Raw genomic sequence first — 19,578 nt, 5'->3', positions numbered from 1 at the left:
AAATCTGAAAAGTAGTTGGAGGGGGTAGCAATATATTCTGGTAAGGGTAAAACTACATGTCAGCAAAATACAGCCAGCCAGTGAGGAAATCTGATAGAGCAAGTGGGCTAAAAATAAAGTACATTTAAATTAACATTCACAAAAGAGCAAGTGAATCTACAGTATAACATGACAAGTGCCTCTATTAAGCAGCCCCACGATACATCGCATATATGTTAGCATAACATAATTTGCAGACTTTATACAGCACTTATACCTTTTAGTCCACAAGTAAGTTACTAAATGATGGAGAACATCAAATACACACATCTTAATTAAACATGGAAAGAAATACCTGATAAGGACCTTAATGTTTACAGACCCCATGGCTATGTAGCTCCAACCAACCAGCTGTCGAGGTTAGACTCTACAACTGTCCGAGAGGGACCACCATAGAAGTCACCTCGCTTTTAACACATACCAAAATTCTGACCCAAGTTTTAGCATTGAGAAGTTTTCCCCCTCGAATAATAAGCACAATGCAAGTGGACAATCGCTATCACTGCGTTTAAAAAAAATTCTCTCCCCTCAGGGCTCAAATCAGGTCAGCCACATTCATGGGCATCTCCTCCACGGTTGTATTGTAAAATGTCTCGATGTCCCGAAGAATCCTCTTGTCCTCCTCAGTGACAAAGTTGATAGCAACTCCTTTTCTGCCAAAACGGCCACCACGACCAATTCTGGAGATGATCGAGATGAGCTGTGTTAGACTCGCACATTGTGTGTATTGGGAGGGCACAATGTGATGCAACTTACCTGTGAATGTAGTTCTCCCGGTTTGTAGGAAGGTCATAGTTAATGACCAGGGAAACCTGCTGGACATCAATCCCACGAGCCTGAAGGAGGACAAGATAAATATTTGAACATAACTGAAATGCATAAGAAAGATGGCCAAAACATTGTTCACATGTTAATGTCGCTCGTGTATTAAGTAACAGATTCCTACAGTAGAAGAACCCATTGTGGAGACCGAGCCCTAATCTCCCCAAACGTTTTGACTGCGTGGTCATTTTAGGACTGTTGCAGGACTAGAAACATTTTGGGGTTTTATGTCACAACTGATTAGACATTTGATATACTTTTAATCTCTCCCCCCAATTCATACTAACCAGAAGATCAGTAGTGATCAACACTCTGCTTGAGCCAGACCTGAACTCCCTCATAATCACATCGCGCTCCTTCTGGTCCATATCGCCATGCTGTAAACGGAGAGCTATTTTAGTTGGAAAAATGTGCAGCATTAATACTGATAAGCCTTGACAAGCAAAACAGTGAGCTGATCCAACATAACAGTTAAGCCAAGTAGGCAGAGAACAGATCCTACCAAAGCAGAGACTGTGAAGTCTCTAGCATGCATCTTCTCAGTCAACCAGTCGACTTTTCTCCTCGTGTTGAGGAAGATGACTGCCTGGGTGATGGTCAGTGTTTCATACAGATCACACAGGGTGTCCAGCTTCCACTCCTGGAGACATGACAATGAAGGCGTTATGCCAAGTAATGAATCTAAAAAAAAAAATGACTATAAAAATGAGCAGCTATTGTAACACAGGATCTTGAGACAGGACACTGGACATTAAGAAAGAGGTCCCTCCGAGCCCCATTTCTGATACTGTGCCTTTAATCTCCTTCCCTGGTGTACCCATGCTTACATGGCCACATTAGCCAAACCAGAGGCTTGGCTCCTGCAGTTTTAGCAGGGTGCTTTGGTGGGAAGGGACGTTAGAGAAGTTGTCAGAGCAGTGAGAAGCAGCTTGCTGAAGTTTTACTGATTAGAGTGCCGTGTTACAGACAATTAAACCCACCTCTCGTTCCACATTTATGTAGAATTGCTTGATACCCTCAAGGGTAAGCTCTTCTTTCTTCACCAAGATGCGAATGGGTTCTCGCATGAACTTCTTGGTCACCTCCAACACATCGGATGGCATGGTGGCAGAGAGCAGCACAACCTGTAGAAGGCACAGATTACATGTTGCTATAAACATAGTAGACCAACATGTCAAAACTTCCAACAGTGTTTCAAAAGCAAAACATTTAAATGCAGATTTAGCTGTGGCACTGCACCTCGAGACGGAGGTCAACGAACATTAAGAAAGAGGTTCGACCACATCTCATTTGCAGCACAGTGCACCATAATCTCCTTCCACGCAATACTCTGCTAGCATTATTGCATGAAACAGATCAAATCTGGATCACACAATTATAGCAAACTTCTGTTTATGCAGAAGGGCACCGCATTTAGCCTGTCAGTGTTGTGCCTGTATCCAAGATACACTTACTTGAATGTTTGTGCTCAGTTTCTGGAAGATCTCATAGATCTGATCCTTGAACCCTCGACTCAACATCTCATCAGCTTCATCCAGAACAAACATCTTGATATATTTTGGGGCTGTGTAGAAATGTGGTGCCAAAAGTCAAGCTTTATTTGTGAAAGGAGTCACAGCTGAGAATGCTTCTGATGAACATGACCTGTAATACTTACACAGGTGTGTTCTGCCAAGCATGTCATACACACGTCCTGGTGTGCCTACCACTATGTGAGGGGCCTCAGCCTGGAGCTTCTGTATTTCGCTACGGAGGTTTGTTCCCCCGATGCAGGCATGGCAGGTCGCCCCCATGTAGTCACCCAAAGCCAAAATGACCTTCTGGATCTAATGAGCGGAGATAGCAAAAATACTATGAGGATGTGGAACAGATGGCATAACATTTTAAACACAGGAGTGTAGAATAACTGTTCAAAGTGATCAGTAAATTAAAATGAAGTCTCCATTTCAAGAGTCAGTCCCGAAAGATGGTATGCCATCATATCACCCAGTTTTCCACAGCAACATGAATATATAAAGCACAATCAATGCTGGTAAGCCAGATCACCTTTTAGACCAATGCAGCCATGGATAGAGACTACACCAATCGTAAGAGGATACTTTGTGTCACAATTTCAGAATTTAGACAAATTTTAAAAAAAATATAAAAAAAAAAATATACCTTCATACTTGAATAAGTGTCCTCAATATGCTGTATAGGTCTGAGACACTGTTGAGGTTACTGTGACCTCAGGAACAGTACCTGCTGAGCCAGCTCTCTTGTGGGAGCCAACACCAGAGCCTGAGTCTCCTTCTGCTCAATGTCCAACTGCTGCAATATAGAGATGGCAAACGTGGCCGTCTTGCCAGTACCTGACTGGGCCTGGGCAATGACATCATAGCCTGACAGCAAAGGGACAAATATTTGCAGTAAGGAAAGACTTCTTCCAACTTAATTTCACAGAATTTCAGAAATGTGTATCAAAGTTAATAGTACTGAGTGATCAGTCGTAAAAAAGTTATCCCCATTAATGGGTAAGTCCCGAAAGATGGTAAAGCATCATGTCACTCAAACGTAAAAGCAAAATCAGTAAACTTTGGTTTCTCTACCTTTAATGCAAGGAATGATTGCCCTTTGTTGAATAGCAGATGGCTTTTCAAAACCATATGCATATATTCCCCTCAGCAGAGTCTCCTTCAGGTTCATATCATCAAAGTTGTCTGTAATCTCGTTCCAGTTGCTCTGAATTACATAGAGGGACAATACCTTGTAAGTGACAGCAAATTCAAAGCTGAATCTAATTTAAACTGGGGGGAAAAAAAAAAAAAAAAAAACCTATGGTCATTTATCATGTGCTTACCTCGATGACACCATCAGGCTCCATACCATCTGGCCCCCCATGGTCTCTATCTTTTGAGCTGTTTAATAGAAGCGACACAAACCAAATTTTAGTATGCTGAAATAATAATGTTATGGGACAACATCACAGAAAAAGCAGGCCTTGATGGGCTACTTAAAAAAACAAGACACTAAAAATGAGCAGTCAACTCCTACCACGTGTCTAACGTTAGTTCCTAATGAAAAGTCGCCTGCCCCACGACACCTATAACCGATTTAAAGTTTAATGCAAGTCAGATGTGTTCAGAGTGGGTTTTCAGCGGTCTGGGTTCCTCCCACAGTGTCTTGTTACAGAGTCCGGGGCTTTGCTGGGCGCACGTGTCAGATTCCACGAGCAGAGCTCACCTTCCTGCCTCTCCAAATATTCCCACTTATGTAACGTTAACCTCGAAACGTTTCAGATCGGCTCACATGCCCGCTGCGATTCATATCAAATTGAGTATCAAAGGCGATAAACTCACATCTGTACACGTTCCGCACATCTCAACATGGAGCTCTGCCTCCCTCATCGTTAGCCAACATGTCGGACAGTTGGGCCTGTGCGGCCAACGGGGCTCCTGCTGCCTGAAAACTAGGCCGATAGAACAAGCCCCGACGGTTCCGCTGACATATACAGCAAACAGTTATTTTAAGAATACAACCAGGTATCTACAAATGTTTTACTTGACGTTACATAAATAAAGGAAATTAAATCAAAGTGGCTTGTAACGGCAATTTGGAACTGCGGTGTAGCTGGGCCGCTAACGTCACGAAGCTAACTGTTAGCATCGCCCTCACTCACACCAGTTGGCGCTTAACTCCATAGATAATAACTAATTCGGTATCATATATTGTGCAAGTTAGTGTAGCACACTTAAGAGCACCTAAACATCAAGTGTCATTTTTGAAAACAGAGACCAAATGTGTGATTTTACCTGTTGTAATCAGCAGAATCGCTAGACATGATCCGTTCCCAACTTCAGCATGCGACAGGAAAGATCGCTGATGGCGATGCCAACCGCCTTTATGCAGCGGACTATTTTCACTCACGAACTTAACACTCAGCTCTGTTGACAATATAGTAACAGGTGACTGGCTTTTGGTCACACTACATTTTATTCTCTATCTGCTATATATAAATGGTATATTTCAATAACCGATCAAAGAATATTACAAATATTCCATACTATATTTGTCAGCGGAAGGATATTGCAGTAATGAATGGTGCTTCGGCTTCTACAGCGGCTCTGACAGGTCAAAACTCATCTGACAAGGTTGCGCAACATGTGAGGAGGGAGTGGAGCAGTGTATGTATACATATTTACCTTTTCTCCTGCATTGGTAAGTTAGCTTAGGAAACTTTGTGATAATAAATATCAGGGAGTGAGCTAACTACGAACCACAGCTGCTTATCACAATTATGGACTAATATACTCTTTCAAATTGATGCTGGATGCTGGACACAGTTTTAAAACATAACAGTATACAATACCTCTCATTGGTAACTTGTATATGTAGTGACAAGGGTAGAGCAGAGAGACCTAAAACATATTACGTCCTACAGAAACATGATTAGACCTGATTGGACATATAAACCTGCCTTACCAGCAGATTTGTGGCAGGATGTGAAAAAAAATCAAGGAGAGATTTCCTTCTTGGCACCAGACATTATATTGTACATTTATACTACTTGCTGGACTTGAATAACTCCAAATTGATTTTACCTAAAAAGTTTTTTCACTACAGTTTTCTTTCATCACCTCATTCATTCACTCAGATCCATATTACACTATAATATCCAACATGATGTATTTTTTTTAATTTTTTGTACCGTTCTTTGTTGAATTTAGCTGAATGTAACCAATTGACATAACCAGTTTCTTTCTGGATTGTCTGGAGTCTGTGTGTCTGGTGCCTCGTCTTTGTTGCCATGATCATTTGGGGGGGTTTTGTATGCAAGAGCTGGCTTCTGAATTACTCATGATAGTCGGGGGACCTGCACCTTGTTCGGTTTTAGAACCCAATGAATCTGAGCATTTGATCCCTTCTCCTACAGCAAAGCTCAAGTCTTCTACTTCACTTGAGTAGTTCCAGTCTATGGTTAATTAGTTACTTTGAAGGCTGAAGTTTTCATCCGAAGAATTTGAGCACCTTTATACAACTGTTATTGATTAAACTGCCCAGCAGTATATATTAGCTAAATTCTGAAAGGATACTAAACAAAACTAACTTTTTTGCAACATGCTTCCTAAACATTAAAACATCAGTAATAACAATCCAATAATATAAAATATTATTTTTATATAAATAATAAACACAACACTCTAAAAACACAGGTAATATGCTGTAATGTATGTAATATTGCTGATAACACCTTTCACTTATAACACTTTTTACTTATGTGATGTTTTGAATGCACAATCTTTAAATGTAATAGGGTACTTTTGAATTGCAACTTGGACTTTAGCTCAGATCTGGAACATGCTGTGTGGCCTATTTCCCTGGCCCAATTAATCTTAGGTTGTTCTGTATATTCTTACAATAGACAATAAACAGCATTTCTGTTTCTTGCATAGTACAATAATCCATACATGACATGTTTTTCTTTTATTCCAGTGCAATGCTGTGTGTTCAAAGAGAGATGTTTCTGAAAATGGGTGTTCCCTTTGGAAGACAGACCATGATGATATTGGTTGAATTTGAAAATTTTACATTTTCTTCAGTTCTGACACCAAAGCAGAACAGTGGAGTGTATTTTGAATCTAATGCACAATGGTGTAGTAGTTCGAAAAGAGTTCCTCCCCTGCTGTAATGTCTCTGAGTGATACAAGGACCACACAGCGTAGACGCCTCTGTGTGGCCTGGCTGTAGTTGACATTAGGCAGATACTGGCGGAGCTCGATGGGAAATTTGTCCGGCACGTCATACTCCTGGTAGCACACATTAGCAGGCCACTCGTTGGAGCAGTTGTTCACGTACTGACCAACAGCAAGTGGGTTTTGTGGACTGGCTGTCAGCCAGCTGGTGTCACTCATCATGAAAGGCCATATTCTGTCCCTGCCACTACAGGACTTGAACACCATTTTGGAGATACCTTTGTCATTCCCATCAATCAAGACACCATCAATACACCTGAATATAAAAGGGTTTCTAATGGACTGGAGGAGAATTGGCTCATAGGCTTGATAGACTGTGCCAGGATACATGGCCACTGTGGCTCCTTTGGGCACAAATCCTTTGGTGATAAACACCCCAGTTCCTGCAGAGGGCAAAGTGCTAGGCTTCCGGTCAATACAGAATCCCAGAGCCTGTAACATGGCATCATCTCCACACGCTGCATTTCCTCCACACTGGTCTTCTTCACTTGTTACCTGTCTGAGAAAGTGAGTTTGAGCTGCTCGGAGCTCCCCATGATTAGCCCCATGACTCCTGAACAGGACTCTGAAGAGCTGCAGCAGGCTCCGTGAAACCTCGTCGTCTGGGACCAGTTTGTCTTTCGAGGGCTCCGTCACCTGCCGCAGGGTTTTCTCATTTTTAGACAGGTTCATTACGACCCAAGGCACAAACCTGTGTCTGTACGATTTCCATTTGTTCTGAAATCTTTTTAGAGCAGTTCTAAACACCCAGAGCGACATCTGATAGGTCGGACACGGCGGAACGAGCGCATTTTCAAGATTTCTTAAGTCACTTCCGACAAGTTGCACCAAAATAAAAAGGAACCTTGTTAATGTGTCCAAATTCGTATCTGAACCATATGAACTCTTCAACTTTTTAAAAGGTTCCACATTACAATAAATTGGTAAAATGTGTTAAGTAATGAATAAGTGGATGAATGAATCGACAAATTTAACACTTAAAATATGGCATAATCGAGGAGTGACTAATGTCGTGCTTTTACTTTATAATAGTGATGCTTCAACCGGAAAAACGTTTGAAGTGAGTTGTAAAAACTTTACACGCATTAGCCAGCTGGATGGGAGGAAAGGGAGTCGGGCAGAGACAAACATGGTAAGAAATGACTCTTTTTATTCTGGTGCTGTGACGCAAACATAAACAGTGCTCGCACACATGAGCCATTACTTTGGGGCGATTAATGTAGTCAAGAAGCTGCGCTAACGACCTTAATAGTCTCTCTATATTATGAAAACAAGCGTAGCTCTCGACGTTAGCATTAGCTAAGTAGCTCAGGGTGAGACTAATGTTAGCCAGCTCGCCTAGTTAGCTAGCTAAGCTTGCTAGCCCTTTAAGCCCACTGACAAACAAAACTAGCTACACACAATGCAACAGGGTAAACTATGAATTGTTGTCAACGGGATTGTATGACTATATTTTAAAGTTAATGTTACATCATACATGTAAAGATACTAGCTAGCTAACAGTCAACACATAGCAAGACGGTCACTGCTGTCAGGATAGCATGTTGTTACTGCTAGTTCTCTTATTGCTGTTATTTAACGTTAGATGTGATTAACGTTAACCAACATTCAATGTTTATGTAGTTAACAACTAGCCATGTGAAATTTTGGTTTGTTAAGAGACTTGCTGTGGTATGCAGTTTCAGTTTTTGGCAACTAGTTATTGCGTTACAGAGCAGATGTGCTTCATTGTGCTATTTCTGTTCTTTACGTTAATCTAACTGTGCGTTTTTGCAATAACACGTGTTTTGTGTGTCTTTGTGCAGAACAAGCTGAAGTCCTCACAAAAGGATAAAGTTCGTCAGTTCATGATTTTCACACAATCCAATGAGAAGACTGCACTGACCTGCCTATCACAGAATGACTGGAAACTAGATGTTGCCACCGACAAGTTTTTCCAAAATCCAGAGCTCTATGTTACAAATCTAAAAGGAGCCTTAGACAAGAAGAAGCTTGAGCAGCTGTACAACAGATACAGAGGTATGGGAGAACCTTTTAGTTAATAAGAATAAAGAACCACTATAATATTTAAAGCAGCTTGTCACAGCTTTTATATACAATAGCGGAATTTGTCTCACTGTGTAAAACTGAAACTTAAAATATTCATTGTCATCTTGAATGTTGAGAACTCTTTTCCTCTAGCTGTGAATTCATATTTAACCAAATCACTATTCACACTCCTATCCTTAGATCCTCACGATGACAACAAGATTGGCATTGATGGGATCCAGCAGTTCTGTGACGACCTGGGTCTGGACCCAGCCAGTATAAGTGTCCTCCTCATAGCCTGGAAGTTCAGGGCAGCGACACAGTGCGAGTTCTCAAAACAGGAGTTCATGGATGGCATGGCAGAACAGGGGTGAGAATATATTCTCAGATGGCACAAGCAATCCTTAAATGCCTCCTCTGTTCTCTGTAAAGTGGACTTTAACGTTATAAACTCACAGAGCTACTGTACCATACCATTGATTTGAAGATTGTCTGCTAAAAGAAAGTCCATTTGAGAGCCATGAAAGGATTGTGATACATGTGTCTAAAATGCCCTTTAAATGAGTGACTAAAATTGGAAGACTTCACATGTATCAGTTTAACAATGCTTACTCTATGTTCCTTTTTGTATTGTTTTCTTGAGTATTGACCTAATTTTCTTAATATGGTATCAACTCAGCCTTTGTAAACATAGTTAACTTAAATAGCATCCCTTTTACATGTATATAGATCCATTTAAACATCTTAACATTATAGCACAGAACATTTATTTGAGAGTTGAAATATTATATGTACACCTACAGTGTACTGTAAAACTTGCTTATTGCTGTAGAGTTCCCAGGCTTAGGTTAGAAGATATCAAACATCTTCCAGTTTGCAAATTTTCTGTTAGACACGTGTCTTAGTAGTTGCTTAGTTTCACAACAAGCTAAGATGGATGTAATTCACTGGAAATACGTTTCTCTTTGTCCAGCAAAAAGTCTGCTTTATGTTTCCCCAGGTGTGACAGCATAGAGAAGCTAAAAGCTCAGCTGCCAAAGATGGAGCAAGAGTTAAAGGACCAAGGGAAATTTAAGGACTTTTACCAGTTTACATTTAATTTTGCAAAGAATCCTGGCCAGAAAGGTTTGGGTAAGAGTTGTTTAGTGCTCATTACATTAACTGTGTTTTTGTTGAATGTCTATCGACCTATTTCAGGTTTTCTTACAGATTTAGAAATGGCAATTGCATATTGGAATTTAGTACTGGCTGGAAGATTCAAGTTCCTGGACTTGTGGAACAAATTTTTAGTTGTAAGTTGATACTCACACTCAAAATGGTTCTAAAAAATTCAAATAATTTTCTTCTTCTTGTGTTGCTTCAACATTTTTTTCCTTCAACTTATTTGCAGGAGCACCACAAAAGATCAATTCCTAAGGACACGTGGAACCTCTTACTAGACTTCAGCACAATGATCACAGATGACATGTCAAATTATGATGAGGAAGGTTTGTACAGTGTTTACACTTAGCTAAAAGTGAACCCATTTGTCACTGTGCATTAAGTGTCTATGACCCAGTTACTGTTGTTTCACATCCCATTACCGTAAAATTTCAATTAAAAACCTTGTCCTAATTAGACACCTGTCCCTTTTACTGGCCTGGTGTGGCTCCACGTTTTGACTTATTTGTCACAATACAACAGGTTATAGAGTGAAATTGAGATTGTATCCCCCTTCTGCTACGTAGCAGACAGTATAAATTAATATAAAAGCAATTACAAAAATGGTAGACAGAAATAAACTTTATTCAGTGGAGCAGTGCTGAGGATGAATTTGAATTTAGAAGTCTGATAGCTTGGGGGAAAAAGCTGCTCTGCAGTCTCGTGGTGCGGCAGCTGAAACTTCTATACCTCTTCCCAGAAGGCAGCAGGGTGAACAGGCTGCGGCTGGGGTGGATACTGTCCTTTAATATCCTTTGGGCTCTGCGTAGCACCTCACCGATATCACTGATGCTCAGGAGATGGGTACCAATGCTCTTCTCAGCAGTTTTAATCACCTGCTGTGCATGGGCTGTGCACATCTCATGGCCTGTCCCATATAGACACTCTGTCTGTCTGTAATATAGGCCGTGAGAGTTCAGTGATTTAAGCAAATAGAAGCCTGAGCTTTTACTTGACGTTTACAGTACAGTAAGTGCCTCTGATCTGGTTTGGTTTTTACAGTATTAAAATATCACTTCTCCATGATAATGACTTCACCTATAGTTTGTTTGTTTGTTCAATAGGAGCATGGCCTGTCCTCATTGATGACTTTGTGGAGTTTGCACGGCCGCATATTGGGACCAAAAGTACGGCAGTTTAAGGGCTGCTCTCACAGAAGGAACATCCAAGTGAGGTTTCCACAAAACAGCACGCAGTGAATGGAGGACAGGAGGACCGCACTGAGCTGAGAACTATGTTGCCTTTTCAACCCTCAGGACTGAAATAGTTTACACAGCAGAGACTTTATATATGTGTGTGTGTATTTACATATATAAAAAGGCATATCTCTTTGTTGGTCAGCTTGTGGTGGTTTGGAACTTTTATCTAAAGTATTGGGCTTTTTGTGTGCGCTCAAGCCAACTAGAGAGGAGTGGCCATCTTGGCCAACATGGATCATTGATATGGTCGCACTCCGCTCAAAAGCAGGTAGATAGACACACTTTTGAATTGTAATCTAAACATGACGGGATGATGTTCTTTAAATATTGAATTTTAATACTCTTGTGTGCATTCCTGATTTTGTTTTAAGATACATTTGTGAGACAAGTCAGTATAAAACATTGATTGTAATTTTTTAAGCATAATGCTGTTTGTTTAAACACAAATGTATGAAGATAAAATAAATGTTTCAATTTGGTATCTTTAAAGCTGCCTGGCCTCTGAAATTATAAGATGGATGAAAGTCTTTGAGTAAACCCTGGTTCTTGAACCCTAGGTTAGTGCCTGTATGAGTTTTGAGTTAAATTAGGTCAAATACCATCAAAAATGGAAGCGCTCTTTGTTCTCACCAGTACAAATGCTGTTTTGTTGGTGATTTAGCAGATGTCATGATTCATGTTCGGCAGGTTATTTGCTCTAAACTATTACAATTTCCTTTTAACTTGGAGAAATCTGTGGAATGAATTTTGACACTGAATGTTGGCACAGGTCTTGCATACAAAACTCAAGAAGTACCTCTTATAAGATCATAGTAAAATTGTATGTGCTTTGGAAGGATACGTTAACGGAGAGGACTTGGGAATATTATAGCTGATCGTTTTGTAATATTGACAAGGGAATAATTGAGATATGTTCACAATAAGGATAAAGGAAGTCTGGTTTGGAATGTGTCAAACTAATTCTCATGAAAATGATTTCCCAAAAGAAAAATAATAATAGTTAATGATTTTTTGGAAGAGACCAAGTGCATTTATATTCTTCTTAGCATACATAATCCTCTTAACTGCTATAAACTGTCTTTGTATAATACATTTTGACTTACCTCTGTGTATTGTCTGTGTTGAATGTTTTTGACATGTTAATTGAATTGACCCTTTGCAAAGCCAAGTCCCCTGGAGAATTAGTCTAATTTTTGGAAAAACGAAAAAGTGATTTCAGGAAGAAGCAGACAGAAGGGTGTGCATCATACATTTGAAGGTTATCAGGCTGTCAAACTGACACGAAAAAATAAAGACAGAAGCAAAAGCTAACCGATCACGGAGTACATTACATTTACCTGTCGCTTTTATCCAAAGCGACTTACAATTGCTATACATGTCAGAGGTCGCACGCCTCTGGAGCAACTAGGGGTTAAGTGTCTTGCTCAGGGACACAATGGTGGATGTCTCACAGTGGGAATCGAACCCAGATCTCCCAAGGCAAGCATCTTATCTATGCGCCATCACCACCGCAAAACTGAACCACCGCATCACCTGACTATTGAGACAGAGGACAATAATATTAAGGATCAACACTGTTCTTGGAAAGCTGAGTAGGTCTCTATTCACTATTACAATCACAAATTTTGCATAGGAGTCACTGGAGTGGACCTGTGTGGAGCCAGTCCTGTAGTGCGCTATGATTGGCCAGTTTGCGTATTCGGGCGTGGCTTAGCGAAGGCTGCAATAAAAGACTTGTGACGTATAGCGGACAACGTCACGTAAAGTGCTGCAGCATTCTTTCTAGCCTCGCGCAGCTGTGGTTGCCATGGGCGACTGACAACAGACAGTTAAACCGGAGAAGGAACAAAGCTGATTGCAGTTCATTATAATGTAGAAGCAACGGTCATTACTTATTCTCATCACAATTATTCTTCACTTTTGAATTATTATTCTTTTGTTGACTTGGTCGAGCAGTGCAGGAAAATGTCGAGCATTCTTAATACAGTTTTATCAGAGGTAGGCTGGGATGAGCGCTTTGCTATCCCGGAACCTAACGCTGAAAACAAGGCTTTGATAGAAGAGGTGAGTGTTGTTATAATTATTTATGACACCACGAATTCAACTGTTTATTTTAGTATCTGCAAGTTAAGTAAGTAATTGATAGCGCTGTGAATTAATGTTAACTAACGTGGTCAGTATTGAGATCCTAACGTCTTAGACTAACTAGATGACCACATAAAAAAAGTTTGCTGTATGAAAAAAAGAAATCATCATCAATGCCAAATGCAGAAAACTGCCAGATTTAGGCTATGCTTTTAAAATGTGTGGAATTTTGCGATGTGTTTACATATTATGTCTGCATATACATATAAGTGTACCTACTGAATGTATACATATTCGCTGAATTATTAGGTGACTTTATATTTGTAGCAGAAATGTTTCACAGCGGTGAATTATTTAGATGGTTAATGATGCCTGAAAGTTTATTCAAAAGTATGGATACATACATACGCGTAGGAGCCATTATACATGAGGGGGACATGTCCCCCACACATTTCAAAATCAATGTTTTGTCCCTCACGTCCTCACTTTTTTCGGCGATTTTAGAGTTGGCTCATAGCCAGGCGGTTTGAGTGACTTGTTAATCAATCACACACTCCGCATCAGACATGATTAAACAGTTGAAACGCGGGGAAAAAATCATGTTGGCCTATAGAAAACATGCGACACAATGCAAAGGTGGTGCTGAAAAGTTAAGGGAGAAAAAAAGAGTGCGCTCGAGGCAGGTGCAACAAAGTGCCTCAATATTACGTTTATTTTGTGCTGTTCTTTTTGAACCTGAAGACAGCAGTGTTGCAGGGTGGGTAGTGACTTATTAGGAGTAACATTATTTTGCTAAATAAATAAATACAATTTTAAAAAAGTAATTGGCACCTTTTCACGTTCCTTTTTTAAGACTGTAGCCAACTTTTACTCTTTACTCCAGTATTTTCTGTGGGCCAGTAATCTACTTGTAATTCGCTACATTTTCCGTTCATAACTTCACCAGTCTGTAATCTGCAATAGGCTTCGTTAACCATATGTTGTTTTATAGCGACATTGAGTCGATAAACAGAAGGTCGCCGGTGAAACGAATCTTGGCTTCACTCAGCAGCTACCAGCTGTTATTTATTCAGGAAACAATCATATTTGAGATGCACAGAGAGAGAAAATACGGGCGGATAAAACAGTCCTGTTGGGCATTACGCATGACGCACAGCTTCCTCTGTATGTAGGCCTAGGTTTACCTGCTTCAACAACGAGCTGCTCCTTGTTACTGCCACAATAATTCCTTGCATTGTAAAGATTATTTAGATGCTTTAGGAATAATCAGATTGTTTTGGCTGCCTGTACTACTGCAAAGCAAGTGGTTTGGTTGGCTACATGTCCATAATAAAAGATGCAGGCAACAATAGCCGGCTGGGCAGCAAGCCTGATAATCTAAAGTGATCTTATCAACACATTCATGGAGATTTAAAAAGGAAAATAATTATTAAACAGAAATAACTAAAGATATTCAACCAGCAAAACAAATTGCATTCCCTAGAAATAACCTGTTGCACAGCAGCTGTTTCGAAACCTGATGAACAGCAGATATAATCTATGAATAGCTTATACTTTTAAATGAGTAGGTTTGTAATTGGTTTTCTTTTACTTTTTATGGGAGTAATTGTACTTTTTCTTGAGTAAAGATTTTGAGTACTCTACCCGCCACTGGCCAGCGGCACCAGTACGAGGGCTGACATGGTGAACATGAGACAGACAGCAGAGATGAGGTCAATAGCAGAACAGAGTCAGAGCACCAGTTTATGGTCAGACTGATGATGATATGGCTTATTTAGTTATCTACTATATCAAGTGTAACATTAGGATAACTAAATACATTTGTACTGTGGCTAGTTACATTAACTAGCAGCTGTTCCATGGTTTTAATGGTAGTCGGTTTTGTTCTAGTTATATTATACTCCCTCTCTCTGACCTTCTCCCTCTTCGAGTTTTCATAATCTCCCCTCTCCAGTCTATTCTCCATCTTCTGTCACTACAAAGACCCTCTTTCAGCCACACTAATAAGTACATTCTGTTTTCAAAAATCATTAGGAATGAGCATTTAAGTGCTTTATTTAAAATAAAAAAACGGGGGGGCATGCCCCCGAACCCCCCTAGCATTTCAGTGTCCCCCCCAGGTTCAAAGTCGCTCCTACGTCCCTGGATACATAGGTCATGTGACACATATTTAAAATATCTTACCACATAGGCTCACACAAGCTTCATCAGTTACTATTATATAATGCTTTATTTTTATGAACAACTGCACTGCAATTGTAAGCATCTAGACCCTTTGAGACTGCTCACAAGAATAACCATGCGACAGGTTGTATGTCATATATGTTATGCTTTCAATCTGATAACTTCCTCTACAACAGATTCGTAAGAAAGAGACTAAGTTGGGGCAACTGGAAAACACTCTTGAGGGAAACAAGGAAAAAAAGCAGTTATTGACTGAATTTCTCAAAAATGCAAAACATGAGCTGGACAATACCGAGGTAGGTATATCCGAAGACACCGTTTATTATTATGTGTCTGTTCTGGTAATTGGATTACAGTCATAGTGTCAGGGTGTGTTGTTAATTTCTCATTTTGATTTTAATGCACTTAGGCTCTGTACAAGGCAAAGGAAAGAGAAGAAGAATTGGAGAAACACCTTATGGCCCTCGGAGAAAGGGAGACCGGTCGCCTGGCACAGGAAATTGCTAAAATGGAGAGTGACCATAGAGCTTTAGCAGAGAGAAGGAACATGCTAGAGGTCTGTACCATCCACAACATAAATACTTTAAATATAGAAACAATTATAGCTGCTGGTGGCAAAATGTGCTACATAACCGTTGTGTATACCCCCAGAACCATATATTCAAGGCTAAACAAAAGCTAGAAGAGTTTAAAGACCAGATGAACTGGGACCAGCAGACTATGGATGCCTTTTTAGAAGAGTCAGCACGCAAAGATGAGGACACAATGGCCATCATCAAGTACGCCCAGCAAGATGAGCAGAGGATCAAGGTAAAGAGAAATAAGACTCTACATCTATTCTGATTTAAGCAGCAGTTACATCCAAACTAAACTACAACTCTGACTCATCCTGAGCTAACAGCTTTATAATCTCTCCTGATGCAGTCACTCACTCTGGCTATAGAGAAGAAGACACTGGAGGCCAATGGAAAGCGCAAAGCACTTGACAAAGAATTGACTGAGACTATATCCGCACAGGTACTGTAAGAAAACACTACATTCTCACTGTTTGTATGGAAGATGTTTACCTCGTCTATACATCAGTCAAAATGCCAATGGTACCTGGCAGATGTTTGTTTAGGAAGAACGCATTTTGGCTTGACAGCAAAACATTTTGCAATTTTTTATGTCCCTAATTATGTAAGATGACATTTAATTGCTTAAGAATAAATTAGGATATTCATCATGTTGTCCTTGAATATCACTTCCATGGGAAATTGTTTGAAATCTTTAAGCCACAGACTGTCACAGTGTATACGACAATACATTTTTCTTCTGTTTTCCTAACAGATTGCTTTGGATAAAACTACAGAAAACTTGCAAAAGGCCCACCTGGAGACACAGCAGCTCATCCACCAGTGGGAAAATACAATCAAGCAGATGAAGCAACGAGACGCTGAGATGCAGCAGTGTGCACTGGTAAAAGACATGCTGACTCAAACTAAAGCATATTAACGCCTTAAAAATCAAAGCCAACAGAATGTGCACGCACGCCAAACAGGTAGACTTGAGTAACAAGTCTTTGTGTTCCTGTCTTGTTCCTTCATCCAACCAGCAACTTGCCCAGGCCAACCAGAACATCAGGGAAAGGAATGCCACAATTACAGAGAGGAAGCACTTGCTGGATACTCAGAGGAACAACAACAAGGAAACTGAGAGGAAGATAACCATAGCCAACCAACGGGCTGTAAAGCTGCGGCAGGATTTGAAGGAGCAGGAGAATAACTGCAGCAGGCTGCAGGATGAGGTCAGCTTCCGCTCAACATGAAAAGCTTTTCAACTACAGTTGACTAAATGTTTGTCACTTGAGAATCCTGTGAATGTGTCTTGCAGCTGGATAGTTGCAAAGGTGCACGGGACAGAGCAACCTCTGATGTGGAGTCTGTGACGTCCCACATATCCAGAATGAAGAAAGACATACAGCAAAACAATGACAGGTCCGTGGAATTTTAGAATGTGTGTCTGTTGCCATATTGCCACTCTGGCTTTAGTAGGCAAGCTCTGTCTGCATATGTGTGTGCTGCAGACTCAAGGACACCAGGGCCTACAATGTTACACTGGAAGACAAGCTGAAAGTTGTGACTCAGACCGCCCTTAGTGAGGAGGAGAGAGCTGCACAGATGGACCAGTTCCTCAAGGACGAGGAACTGGCGATCAAGGTAAGCAGTGTAACAATCCTGAACCATAAACTGTTTATTTGCTGTAGTGGCAGTTGGAAGAGAACTGTTGTTGAACATGTTACAACTCTTTTTTTTTCTCATCTCAGAGCTGTTTTGCATATCAGCACACTCTTTGATTATTATTTATGCTAGTAACTACTGCAGTAACTACTGCTGTTGCATGCGCTGGGCAACGTGGCATGGGGGCAGTTATCTCAAACAGCGAACAGTTCTCCTGCTCACCTGTTGTATTTTTTATCATTGAATATACTCTTTGAATTGTACCTTATATTACCATATAAGGTCATCATGTATTGGAAAGATATACAAACTTTAAGGTTCACATTAGAGTTGTGGTGCAATTACAAAGATGAAATAGATTGAAAATGACCAGTTTTTGAACCCAAAGCAACATTGCTCATTGGTTTCCAGGGCATAATTTCCACTGTGCATTGGAAGAGGGGACAGATTTCAAATCTTGCTTTTGCAACCCTCCACTTTTACAGTTTCAGTTTGATTTACTTGCTAAGATTTCTCTGAACAATGTCTGTTTACAGTCTTTTCACCATAATCCAGACGAGAGGGGGTCTGATTTACTAAAATTGTTAATACATTAATCTCGGATGCCTTCATCACTTATCCTCGGCTCACCCCAATAAGCTTCATCAAAGCAGCGTGTGCTTTGGGAATTCTTTTTGCCTTTGGGTGTTGCCTCTCAGGCGACATACAGTGCTCCATGGCATGTTATTGGTGGAGGTTGGTAGAACCGTACGTGGCCTGACAGGAAAAGCCACAGACACTATACAAACACTAAACGAACAAACATTTTTTAAAAATGTCTTGTATGATTAAGAGTTTCTATTCTCCTGAAAAACACTTGCACTGAACATTAATCAAAGATCAGACGGTAAAAGACAGTGTTCTTTGTACAGAGATGCAAATACAACATAGTGATAGAATTTCTAATGGTTTTGTTGGACTACCATTATTATGGAAAGCATGATAACTTTTTTAATCATTATATATTATTTCATTATGCTTAGCTGATATAAATCTATATAAATGCAGTAAATAGAGAGAGTTGTTTTGTTTAAAGACCAAATAAAAAAAAAGATGTTGTGTTATAGGAATCACTGTTACATTTGAGAAGGCATCTTATATTGTGCTCAGAAATATGTAATACTGTGTAACCCTGTGCTTTGCTATAGGAGTTGGATGTCCAGCTGTGTGACTACAGGGAGGAGCTTTTTTGTCGTAAAGAGAAGTTGCAGGCCCTCAAGACAAAGGAGAAGGATTCTATCGCCCATGTTTCGAGGAGTAAATCCACCATCACTAGGTTGGACAGCCAGCTCAGAAAAGTGGAGAAGGAACTTATGAGACAGCAGATGACCACGAGTGAACAGGCACGCTTACAATAACACTACCCAGCATTCCCTAGTCTGGTGTTAGGCCATGCAATACACAAATAAATATTTTCCTTTCACTTTCCTGCATCATCAAGGACTCCCAGATCATCTGCCTGGGAAGAAAACTGGCACAGCTGCAAGGTGACATTCACTCAGAAGAACAGGAGATGCTAGACAGGAAGATCACTGAGCTGACTAAAGCTTTAGAAGAGAAGAAGAAGATAGCAAATATGCTTACCAGTACCCTCAAAGAGTCTGAGGTCAGTCTGAATATTTTTTACCTCACCATACTATTCTTTTTTTTTCACACACTGAGCCAGCGAAACAATTCCATCTCACACGCATCTTTGCCTCTGACAGGATGATATTCGCTATTTGAGGAAAGAGATGGAGAAGTCAGAAGCTCAAAAGAGAGATCTGGCCAACAAGGTAGAGGAGCTCATGCTACTCCGCAGCACCAATGAAAAGGAGCTGAAGAGACTCAGGCTGAGGAAACAGGTAACTAACTGATGTCATAGTTATTAGTCACAGATGTGCAGTTCCCAGTAGGTGTTCAAACCATGTTTAGGAGATTAGACATAAGACATAATGATTATTTTTTGTTAAGTTTGTTAAGGTCATATCTCATATTGGAAGGTCATTCTCCACATTTCTGAAATAATTATTTGATTGACAGAAAATGAGT

General features: G+C 40.2%; 4 protein-coding genes and 4 non-coding genes across 9 annotated transcripts in view; 2 read left to right on the top strand and 6 right to left on the bottom strand.

Moving 5' to 3' along the window:
- Positions 1–15: 15 nt before the first annotated feature.
- On the bottom strand, positions 16–4,786 carry eif4a2 (eukaryotic translation initiation factor 4A). The gene is made up of 11 exons (XM_046052892.1): positions 4,653–4,786; positions 3,701–3,758; positions 3,450–3,582; positions 3,103–3,242; positions 2,519–2,687; positions 2,316–2,425; positions 1,842–1,985; positions 1,364–1,501; positions 1,149–1,238; positions 796–875; positions 16–719 (listed from the first exon to the last, which is right to left on the bottom strand). The coding sequence occupies exons 1-11, from the start codon at positions 4,679–4,681 to the stop codon at positions 575–577; spliced, it is 1,236 nt and encodes a 411-aa protein (XP_045908848.1). The 5' UTR covers positions 4,682–4,786; the 3' UTR covers positions 16–574.
- Positions 1,576–1,755, bottom strand: LOC123973167. The gene has a single exon (XR_006825555.1). It is a non-coding gene; the product is annotated as a small nucleolar RNA SNORA81 (small nucleolar RNA).
- LOC123973169 lies at positions 2,085–2,266 on the bottom strand. The gene has a single exon (XR_006825557.1). It is a non-coding gene; the product is annotated as a small nucleolar RNA SNORA81 (small nucleolar RNA).
- LOC123973171 lies at positions 2,775–2,849 on the bottom strand. The gene has a single exon (XR_006825559.1). It is a non-coding gene; the product is annotated as a small nucleolar RNA SNORD2 (small nucleolar RNA).
- Positions 3,338–3,410, bottom strand: LOC123973172. Its single transcript, XR_006825560.1, has one exon. It is a non-coding gene; the product is annotated as a small nucleolar RNA SNORD2 (small nucleolar RNA).
- A 1,212-nt stretch (positions 4,787–5,998) lies between the features above and the next one.
- setd9 (SET domain containing 9) lies at positions 5,999–7,383 on the bottom strand. The gene has a single exon (XM_046052895.1). It carries the CDS (start codon positions 7,350–7,352, stop codon positions 6,480–6,482), a length of 873 nt encoding a protein of 290 aa, XP_045908851.1. The 5' UTR covers positions 7,353–7,383; the 3' UTR covers positions 5,999–6,479.
- Positions 7,384–7,611: 228 nt separating this feature from the next.
- Positions 7,612–11,509, top strand: dcun1d1 (DCN1, defective in cullin neddylation 1, domain containing 1 (S. cerevisiae)). 2 transcript variants are annotated; one of them, XM_046052893.1, is made up of 7 exons: positions 7,612–7,725; positions 8,399–8,612; positions 8,823–8,991; positions 9,622–9,752; positions 9,831–9,913; positions 10,012–10,108; positions 10,886–11,509. In XM_046052893.1, the coding sequence occupies exons 1-7, from the start codon at positions 7,723–7,725 to the stop codon at positions 10,960–10,962; spliced, it is 774 nt and encodes a 257-aa protein (XP_045908849.1). In that variant the 5' UTR covers positions 7,612–7,722; the 3' UTR covers positions 10,963–11,509. The 2 variants fall into 2 exon arrangements, with proteins under 2 accessions (XP_045908849.1, XP_045908850.1); XM_046052894.1 differs by lacking the exon at positions 7,612–7,725 and adding an exon at positions 7,869–8,005.
- A 1,322-nt stretch (positions 11,510–12,831) lies between these two features.
- ccdc39 (coiled-coil domain containing 39) overlaps positions 12,832–19,578 on the top strand; it is a 12,386-nt gene continuing 5,639 nt past the window's right edge. Inside the window, exons 1-12 of the mRNA XM_046052891.1 lie at positions 12,832–13,084; positions 15,466–15,585; positions 15,699–15,845; positions 15,941–16,099; positions 16,214–16,306; positions 16,619–16,747; positions 16,884–17,075; positions 17,162–17,265; positions 17,355–17,487; positions 18,696–18,890; positions 18,989–19,153; positions 19,254–19,391. Coding sequence (XP_045908847.1) covers positions 12,986–13,084; positions 15,466–15,585; positions 15,699–15,845; positions 15,941–16,099; positions 16,214–16,306; positions 16,619–16,747; positions 16,884–17,075; positions 17,162–17,265; positions 17,355–17,487; positions 18,696–18,890; positions 18,989–19,153; positions 19,254–19,391 — 1,674 coding nt within the window. The 5' untranslated portion in view covers positions 12,832–12,985. The remainder of the gene's footprint in view (positions 13,085–15,465; positions 15,586–15,698; positions 15,846–15,940; positions 16,100–16,213; positions 16,307–16,618; positions 16,748–16,883; positions 17,076–17,161; positions 17,266–17,354; positions 17,488–18,695; positions 18,891–18,988; positions 19,154–19,253; positions 19,392–19,578) is intronic.

The sequence above is a fragment of the Micropterus dolomieu genome, linkage group LG06 (genome assembly GCF_021292245.1).
Source record: "Micropterus dolomieu isolate WLL.071019.BEF.003 ecotype Adirondacks linkage group LG06, ASM2129224v1, whole genome shotgun sequence".
NCBI classification, from domain to species: domain Eukaryota; kingdom Metazoa; phylum Chordata; class Actinopteri; order Centrarchiformes; family Centrarchidae; genus Micropterus; species Micropterus dolomieu.
The sequence above is the reverse complement of the archived record's forward strand: the minus strand, read 5'-3'. Positions and strand labels throughout refer to the sequence as shown.